At 46.7% G+C, this 10,199-nt stretch overlaps 1 protein-coding gene across 2 annotated transcripts in view; it reads right to left on the reverse strand.

Annotated features, from left to right (window-relative positions):
• The window catches only part of LOC115104316 (ras-associating and dilute domain-containing protein-like), a 34,286-nt gene extending 26,160 nt beyond the window's left edge, over window positions 1–8,126 (reverse strand). For both annotated transcript variants that reach the window (XM_065006665.1, XM_065006664.1), the window contains exons 1-4: window positions 7,290–8,126; window positions 6,601–6,939; window positions 6,107–6,342; window positions 4,654–4,988 (exon numbers count right to left, since the gene is read on the reverse strand). In XM_065006665.1, coding sequence (XP_064862737.1) covers window positions 4,654–4,988; window positions 6,107–6,342; window positions 6,601–6,939; window positions 7,290–7,417 — 1,038 coding nt within the window. In that variant the 5' untranslated portion in view covers window positions 7,418–8,126. The remainder of the gene's footprint in view (window positions 1–4,653; window positions 4,989–6,106; window positions 6,343–6,600; window positions 6,940–7,289) is intronic.
• Window positions 8,127–10,199: the final 2,073 nt, after the last annotated feature.

Here is a 10,199-nt window from a genome sequence, read left to right on the forward strand (position 1 = left end):
TTAAGGTTTTGATGTCTTCACTATTATACATACAATGTAGAAGCTAGTAAAGATAAATAAAAACCCTTGAATGAGTAGGTGTGTCCAAACGTTTGACTGGTACTGTATATATGTACCATTTCAGGTCCCCGGTGATGTGCACACTGAGGAAGCTGAAGCTTTTGATCTTCTCAACTGCAGCCCTGTTTATGTGGATGGGGGCGGGCTCTCTCTGCTGTCTCCTGTACACCACAATCAGCTCCTTCCTTTAGTTGACGCTGAGGGAGAGGTTATTTTCCTGGCACCACTCCGCCAGGGCCGTTACCTCCTCCCTGTAGGCTGTCTCGTTGTTGTTGGTAATCAGGCCTACCACTGTTGTGTCATCAGAAAACTTGATGATTGAGTTTGAGAAGTGTGTGGCCACGCAGTCATGGGTGAACAGGGAGTGCAGGAGTGGGCTGAGCACCCCTGTGGGGACCCTCTGTTGAGGATCAGTGTGGGGGAGGTCATGACCTTCTAAGACCACCCGTCGCTCGGTCATCCGTCCCAAGACTATTAAAGCCAATTTATGGTTGATCTGAAAATGTAGTCGGAGGCTCCATGACACTGTGTGTCACAATTGCTGAGCCTCCGGAGGCATGCAGAGGCCAAATCAAGCTCCGTACCGCATCGCACCTCTCAAATGTTTTAATAATGTGAAGGGCTCCTTATAGCTCCGCATTGACATGATTTGTTGATGTTAGGTGGGGGTGGTACGTCATGTATAAACACAAACTCACTTCCTTGACAACTTCCTTAACTATAACACTGCTCTGCTCCACTAAGATCAAGCATGAAAGCCCTGACGTCTTCGGAGGCTACATCGCAGTAAATGCTGTACAGCCACTTCAGACATCTGATTGACCATGCAGAGCCTTTCAGGCAGGTCATGATACTGTATCATCCCAGCTAGCATGGAAGCCAATCAGCCACTGAGCAGTGTGTGCGAGCACATACACTTAAGTAACTAAATGGTTCGAGTCCCTGGCTCCATATGGACTATTCAAAGCAATATTCAAAACAACCTTTATTTATTTTCCTGCACATGATGTCTGGCAGAATAGATCAAACTGTCTAGGAAGGGAGTTAATAGCTGTGAGTCAATGTGAATTGTGACTACACTGACCTGCACTTGAACAACAACACTTACAAGGAAATCAAATCCACTACAGCTCTCATGGTTCACAGGTGATTAAGTTCAGGAAAATCCGGTCTGGAAACACAAAGACACTTACGAAAATAACTAGTCAAGCCTGAGAAAAACTATTTCATTTATGGAGCTGGAACATTTCTATTCCACAGGACTGATATATGAGTGACTTATCGTTGTCGAGTGGCCAGACCAGGGGCGGGCTCAGTACTTCCCTCAGTATCTGGCACACCCCACCCAGTGTCCTGCACACTCAGCAGTCTCCACAATGAGGAACAAACAACAAAGAGCAGCAGCATTTATTTTTTCTAGGAATGGGCCTGGCCCTCTGGCCCTCTGGCCCTCTGGCCCTCTGGCCCTCTGGCCCTCTGGCCCTCTGGCCCTCTGGCCCTCTGGCCCTCTGGCCCTCTGGCCCTCTGGCCCTCTGGCCCTCTGGCCCTCTGGCTCTTTGCATTGAAATATCCAGAATGTTTTGTAAAGGCATAAAAGTGCAGAAAAAATATGTCACCCACAGAAATCTCTTTTTGAGAAGAATATTATCATTTTTTGTTGAATGTGCAGCTTTTGTGCCTAAATGTGCATGTGTGTTCTGGCATGCACGAGCCTGTGTGCAAATGTCTAGGCTAGGCATGTGTATGTGTGTTCTGGCATGCACGAGCCTGTGTGCAAATGTCTAGGCTAGGCATGTGCATGTGTGTTCTGGCATGCACGAGCCTGTGTGCAAATGTCTAGGCTAGGCATGTGTATGTGTGTTCTGGCATGCACGAGCCTGTGTGCAAATGTCTAGGCTAGGCATGTGTATGTGTGTTCTGGCATGCACGAGCCTGTGTGCAAATGTCTAGGCTAGGCATGTGCATGTGTGTTCTGGCATGCACGAGCCTGTGTGCAAATGTCTAGGCTAGGCATGTGTATGTGTGTTCTGGCATGCACGAGCCTGTGTGCAAATGTCTAGGCTAGGCATGTGTATGTGTGTTCTGGCATGCACGAGCCTGTGTGCAAATGTCAGGCTAGGCATGTGTATGTGTGTTCTGGCATGCACGAGCCTGTGTGCAAATGTCTAGGCTAGGCATGTGCATGTGTGTTCTGGCATGCACGAGCCTGTGTGCAAATGTCTAGGCTAGGCATGTGTATGTGTGTTCTGGCATGCACGAGCCTGTGTGCAAATGTCTAGGCTAGGCATGTGTATGTGTGTTCTGGCATGCACGAGCCTGTGTGCAAATGTCTAGGCTAGGCATGTGTATGTGTGTTCTGGCATGCACGAGCCTGTGTGCAAATGTCTAGGCTAGGCATGTGCATGTGTGTTCTGGCATGCACGAGCCTGTGTGCAAATGTCTAGGCTAGGCATGTGTATGTGTGTTCTGGCATGCACGAGCCTGTGTGCAAATGTCTAGGCTAGGCATGTGCATGTGTGTTCTGGCATGCACGAGCCTGTGTGCAAATGTCTAGGCTAGGCATGTGTATGTGTGTTCTGGCATGCACGAGCCTGTGTGCAAATGTCTAGGCTAGGCATGTGTATGTGTGTTCTGGCATGCACGAGCCTGTGTGCAAATGTCTAGGCTAGGCATGTGTATGTGTGTTCTGGCATGCACGAGCCTGTGTGCAAATGTCTAGGCTAGGCATGTGTATGTGTGTTCTGGCATGCACGAGCCTGTGTGCAAATGTCTAGGCTAGGCATGTGTATGTGTGTTCTGGCATGCAAAATGTCTAGGCTAGGCATGTGCATGTGTGTTCTGGCATGCACGAGCCTGTGTGCAAATGTCTAGGCTAGGCATGTGTATGTGTGTTCTGGCATGCACGAGCCTGTGTGCAAATGTGTAAGCTAGGCATGTGTATGTGTGTTCTGGCATGCACGAGCCTGTGTGCAAATGTGTAAGCTAGGCATGTGTATGTGTGTTCTGGCATGCACGAGCCTGTGTGCAAATGTCTAGGCTAGGCATGTGTATGTGTGTTCTGGCATGCACGAGCCTGTGTGCAAATGTCTAGGCTAGGCATGTGTATGTGTGTTCTGGCATGCACGAGCCTGTGTGCAAATGGCTAGGCTAGGCATGTGTATGTGTGTTCTGGCATGCACGAGCCTGTGTGCAAATGTGTAAGCTAGGCATGTGTATGTGTGTTCTGGCATGCACGAGCCTGTGTGCAAATGTGTAAGCTAGGCATGTGTATGTGTGTTCTGGCATGCACGAGCCTGTGTGCAAATGTCTAGGCTAGGCATGTGTATGTGTGTTCTGGCATGCACGAGCCTGTGTGCAAATGTCTAGGCTAGGCATGTGTATGTGTGTTCTGGCATGCATAAGCCTGTGTGCAAATGGCTAGGCTAGGCATGTGTATGTGTGTTCTGGCATGCACGAGCCTGTGTGCAAATGTGTAAGCTAGGCATGTGTATGTGTGTTCTGGCATGCACGAGCCTGTGTGCAAATGTGTAAGCTAGGCATGTGTATGTGTGTTCTGGCATGCACGAGCCTGTGTGCAAATGTGTAAGCTAGGCATGTGTATGTGTGTTCTGGCATGCACGAGCCTGTGTGCAAATGTCTAGGCTAGGCATGTGTATGTGACCATCCACTGAGTTTGTTTAGACATTACAGTGTTCCTTCTGCTCTATTCTCTAATACTATGTACCTTTAATGAGGCCTATTGCCACCTCCACTGTAGAGCCAGCAGGGCTGAGCTGAACTGTGATTGTGAACAGTGTTCCTTATCTATTCAACGAGCCCTGACAACAGACAACACATCCCAGTGTGGGATCTCTACTGCTGGGCCAGGGCCAGCTCCGTCTTCCCGCCTCTCCAGTACATGACCCAGGCTGGCCCACTCAGTGTGTGGACACGAGGATCACCTGTCCACAACATGCCGGTCTACTCCGACTCTGCTTGAGCTCGTGGCTCTGAGTCCAATACTCTGAGCCCATTGTAATCCAGCAGCAAGACTCAGTCTCTCGCTGTCCCTGTTATAGCATCCTCACTGCAGCTAAAGCCCTCTGCTCTCTGCTCGTCTCTCTCCCTGTCTCTCTCTGTTTCTGGGGATTTTAACCCCAGGTCTTAACCTAAGAGGTTCAGTGGGAGCCTCTATAGTGTAGCGGAGTACACTTGTTTACGCCTCAGTGTCTCTGATAAGCCTTTTGTCAGTGTTTCTGCCACCCTGCCAAGAGACACTTGAGAACCTTGAAAGGTTTTCAATGGAGCAGCCACCCGGCTCAACCAATTAAAGCTGCTGCTATCTGGCTGCCCAGGCCCTCTGAAGGATTTCAGCATGACATCTCTCTGTCGCAGCCGGACACATTCTCCAACCATACAAGCCTATTCTGAGCCTAACTATTCAAGGACAGACTGACTCTAATCTAACAAATTGACTCCAGCTGTGTAAACTGAAGCCAAGCCTTTCATTAAAGTTACTCATAATTTAAGTGAATCAATAATCCGATAGACAAACAAATCCATCTGGGTTTAATGTATAACAGTGGCAACAGCTTCACTTTCCAGTTTTCCTACCTGTCTGTAGCTGTATCCCTGCAGCAGCAGGAAGTAGGGGAAGTCAAAGGGCGGGTGGATGGAGTACTGGGTGGTGTTGTCGTCACTGCTCTCCGTCTCCTCCTTCTCCATGCCCAGACGCAGGGCCTCCTTGTCGGCCTCGGCCTCCGGGTCCTCCCTGATGAGCTGGGCCTTCTGCTGGGCCCGCACGGCCTCCTTCTCCATGGCAGACAGGTCCATCTCACTGAGACTCCTCCACATCCCCAGGCCCTCCACATCCTCACCACTGCCGTCCATGAACAGAGAGGTGACCCGCGAACGGCCCTTCTGGAGCTTACGAGCCTGGGCGTTGATACCTGGGGCAGAGAGGAGCACGGGAGAGAGGGAGGATGAGACTAGATGCAGAGAAGTGATTATTAAATCGTGTTTTCATAGTTTATTACAAAATCATTGATTGTGTCCTGATATAGTCACAATAACATAAACTTAATCATCTATGCATAAACTGAAACTTCACAGTATGCTAAACACTCAATAAACTATTAGTGGAGATCTTCCATCAAATCATTCCAGTCCATCACACACCACCATATCATAATGTTTTACTGAGTTGGCTCTCAGTCAAACCAAACATAGAAGGGGAAGGAGAGGAAATCTGGAGGTGTAGTGAGAGGTGTTGTCCTCTATCTGATATCAACAGGCGTTCCTGGCTGTTGGGCTGATGTACCGCAACATAAACACTATTCAGCTCATTTGGAGCCATTAAGCACCATGGAATGTCCAGAGAGCTCAGCTTCACACCCAGCTAACAGCTCCTGCTCCCAGGCCTTATCAGCTGTGGAAGTGGGCGTTCTTCCACATTGTTCTGCCACACTGTGTCAGGGGGGCTGGTCAGGCCTGCAGAGGGGGCAACTTCCCCCAGCTTCCCCCAATCAGAATGGAGCAAAGAGAGTAGAGGGTGAGGTGGGGTTGTGGGGTTTGATGAAAACTGAGACAAACGCACTGAGACAAACGCACTAAGACAAACGCACTAAGACAAACGCACTAAGACAAACGCACGCCAAAGTCAACAAGACCACACAGTGTCCAGTGTGCAGGAAGCAAGCTCTGATGGAAAGAATAACATGTGGAACGGTGGACACATTCAGGCCCCAGCAGAAAAAGCTTATCCAGCCACAGCCAGTTCCCTGCCCTGGGGGCTTCAGAGGGACCTGTTGGGACCCTGTCGTCAATCCCAGATAAGAGAGCTGACCTTGTCTACCCCTCACTGCAGCTTCTGTTTTTCTCTGACCTCTCACTTGCCTGCCATCTCCCCTGCCCCGTCTCATGATAAGCTGGACAATGGATTATGTTACCAAAAACTTAGTGACAGAGATAGGAGATCAAAGGCCACCCCAACAGAGACAGAATGATGACCTGGGCTTTAGGTTGTTGTTAGTGGGGTCATTGAGCTGCACCTGTGTGGTTGACGTACCTGCAGTGACGGTGTCGGTCTCTTTAGCAGTCTGTTCCTCTACGTTCACTCTCTTCTGGATCTCAAAGCGTCTGGAGAAGCCTTCTTTGGGTTTCCATAGCGACTGCAGCATGAGGGGCTTCTCGTGGTCACCCACGACCCGAAAGCACTCTGTCTTCCATTGGTGGTCTGCTCCGGTCTGGCCAATCACGTCGCACAGCACATATCGACTGGGATCCTCCTTCTCCAGACAGTATCTAATCAACGATAAAAGAGATTCAGTCAGAATACCATGATAAGATCTAATTCTCCCTGAAATAAAATGGCTTTGAGATCATTTGGGTAAAATATCCATATCACCAGCTTTAAGTGATTTGCAATGGTTCCCACTATATTAGGATGAGCAGTATTGCAGTCCATGCCATTCAGCCTTGAGGAATGTTCCCTTTCTGCTTGCCTGTTAGCACTAAAGCTAATCAATCACATTATGCCAGTGGGCATCCCTAACCCCTCACCTCTCCAGGGCCTCTTTGACAAGTTCCTTGGCACTGGAGCGAGTCATGGCCAGCACGCTCTTGTAGTTGGTTCCCTGGCAAATGTCGCTGCCAAAGATCTTTAGGATACCTGGGGCAGACATCTGACTGGACAGCTCAGCAGGGTCATCTGCAGCCTGCAGGTCCCCCGCCATGCTCCTGCCACCTGGGACATGCCCCTGTCCACTGTCGCCCCGCAGGAGGGGGCTCCGGTCGAACACCTTCGACAGTCTGTTGTTGTGGCGGCGGATTTTGTTCTTGGCCGGCTGCCTCACGCCTGTACTCTCTGCTGAATGGGTGGTGCCATCCGAGGTGTTGGACCTGAGAGAGGGAGAAATGGATGGATAGATGAAAGAGAGAGAGAGAGACATAAATAAGAGACAGAGACATAGATAGTGACAGAGTGAAACAGAGAGAGCAAGGCAAAGATGTAAATGAAAGTGAGAGTTGAAGAGAGGAAGCAAAATTAATGAGTAATTAATAAGAGGACAGTATTTCGGGCACCTCTCTACAAATAACTTATATTTATATTGAAGGCCATAAGGCCATTTGAATATAGAAAATCCCAGGCAGCTGCATGTAACAAAACTGAAATCCAATTCTGCAAAATAAGGGCACCCCATTTTAAATACCCCACAAAGTAGACACTGGATATAAATAATAGGACTTACTGCAGGGATCCATTGCTTGGCTTCCTCCCCAGCTTTGCCAGGCTCTTCTTCGGCGAGCGGATCAATAGGCCCACTGGGAAGTTGAGGGCTTGCTTGGATACATGACTACTTCGTTCCTCCGAAATCATCACGACTTTGTTCAGATGTAGGCTATATTATAGGTCAAAGTGCTCCCTAGAAATCACGGTAAGGCAGGCACTATTCTCAAAATAAACTATTTGTGACAAATATACTCAGTCCATCGTGGTATTTGACACTGGAATCAACACTTTCTCATGGTGATGAAGCCAACTAAGAATTGGTCAGTTCAGACAGTTTGTTAACTAACTCTGACAGGTTTTCGTAAAGAAGCACGTCGTGGAGAAAAGTTATTCTCGTCCAGTGGCATTAGACATCAGGCAACTTCCAAAATACACTCGCTTTCAAATTACAGTTATATTCCGAATTTCCAACTCAACAATATCGACTGTAGTCCGTTCGATACAATTGTTGCTGAATTGTTTCCATGAACAGAAGTTATTTGGTCAGAATCATATACAATATATCCACGTTCGGGACAGACATTCGAGCGCTAGTTTTAAAAAGCTTTTATCTTATAAAAATAAATAAATGCATCCAATGTGAATTGCTTCTAATAAATGATCCATTTCAGATACTTAACTGGACTATTTGTTATTCGAAGCACCTTGCGAATCTTGACCTGTCTGCTCCATGCCATCTCTCCTTATGCCGTTAGGCGCATTCAACAGTTCAGTGCCCAACACATACTGGTTGTCTGGTAGAATGCAACGTGTTTGAAAAGTTGTGCTGGAGTTACTATCAACGTCATTGCTCATTTCGCGCATGGGAGGGTTGTTGGGAGGGATTTGAAAATGCGATGTACTGAGTGAAGGAGCACACATAGAGCTAGATATAGGACTCATCTTTGTATCTGTGCCATTATAGTGTCGGTGACAGCATGGGCAGCTCAATTGAGGCTATTTCCATTTTAATTTAGTAAATGTTTTGTTCTTCTTCATTGGCTGATTCCTCCCAACTCATAGGAATACCTACCCAGTTGACTACTTTAAAATGGTGGAAGCCCTCAACGGCAATGTCCATGTTAAAATGGGTTATATCCATGAGGAGTCATCTATCTTTCTGGATGGGCACACCCATATGGAAAGTATCAAACACATTAAACATGTGTAAACCACATGTTTGACCTGTTCCATATATTCCATTCCAGCCAGTACAATGAGCCTGTTCTCCTATAGCTCATCCCACCAGCCTCCTCTGCCGTACATGTACCGCATCAACTCAGATGATCAACTTTCTTGCTCTATGCTAAGGGCCCCATCTAGTGGCAAAAATATTTTCATGCCCAGAAAGTGTCTGACACTGGTGTCACACACACACAATCACACATGCACGCGTGCACACACACACACACAATCACACATGCACGCGCACACACACACACACACACACACACACACACACACACACACACATACGCCGCTGGTTGGTCACAAACGGATGTGAGTGAGTGTGGAACCTGCAGCTGTAGATGAGGAGGTTTGCCTGGTTTGCTGACATAGTTAGGCTGGGGATTCAGGCCAAACAGTTTTGAGTCTATTGCAAAATCCCAATGAAATCTTCCTCCTTGTAAGAACCTTCCAACCTTCCACGCTCACATACTGTATGTACGTAGGTGGATATATCCTTTATGGATCACTACCTAAGAAACACGTTATTGAATATTTGACTGATTATGATTCATCCGACTCTAATTCATTGGATAGCTCACCTCCCCCTAACCACCACCTCTTCTTTATAACGGATATGCAGCAATTTATTTCCTAATGAATCAGTCAAATATTAAATTATGCTTTTCTTGGGTCATGATCCATAAAGGATATATCCACTAATGTAAAGTATTCAGTGATGGAAAAAGTACCCAATTGTCATACTTGAGTAAAGGTAAAGATACAAACAAAAAAACACTTAAGTAGTACATTAAAGTATTTTTACTTAATTAAGTACTTCACACCACTGAAAGTTTGTGAGCGTGATGATGGAAGGTTCTTACAAAGAGGCAGCTTTAATAGGAATTTTGCAATAGACTCAACACTGTTTGGCCTTAAAAGCTTTTAAATAGTAAAAGCAGGCTAAGCATTCATTTAAAGTATGTTCGTATTTTAAATCATTTTTTGGTTTCCTTTTTTGTTCCCTTTTTGTTCCCTTTTTGGCATTTCCGTAGAATGCTGTAGATTTTGTTCAAGTAAGAAAATGTATTTTCAGTACAAACATAAACATTTTTTGAAGAAAATATTACATTGCCCATATAATGGATATATTGCTCATCATAGAAGCTTTAGACGAACCTGCAGGGACCATAGTGAAATTATGATGTTACTGCAGAGTGATACATTTTTTATCATAAACTGGGTGGTTCGAGCCCTGAATGCTGATTGGCTGACAACCGTGGTATATCACGGGTATGGCAAAACATTTATTTTTACTGCTCTAATTACGTTGGTAACCAGTTAATAATAGCAATAAGGCACCTGGGGGGTTTGTGGTATATGGCCAATATACCATAGCTAAGGGCTGTATCCAGGCACTCTGCATTGCGTCGTGCTTAAGAACAGCCCTTAGCAGTGGTTCCAACTGGAGAATTCCTTTGTCTGTAGAAAAGCAATGGAACGAGAGCTACCTCTCACGTGAACGAGTGTCACGAGTTTGTGGCACTCTGCCAGACCACTGACTCAAAGAGCCCTTATTGGCCATATACAACAACCCCTCGGGCCTTATTGCTTAAATATAAACCAAAAGCTCTGTAAATAAATGGGAGAGTATTCCCTTCTCCATAAATCTACTGTAGGCCTACATGTTTTGTTCAGCTGGATGTTTTCATCAAATCCATTA

The sequence above is a fragment of the Oncorhynchus nerka genome, linkage group LG21, assembly GCF_034236695.1.
Source record: "Oncorhynchus nerka isolate Pitt River linkage group LG21, Oner_Uvic_2.0, whole genome shotgun sequence".
Lineage (NCBI taxonomy): Eukaryota > Metazoa > Chordata > Actinopteri > Salmoniformes > Salmonidae > Oncorhynchus > Oncorhynchus nerka.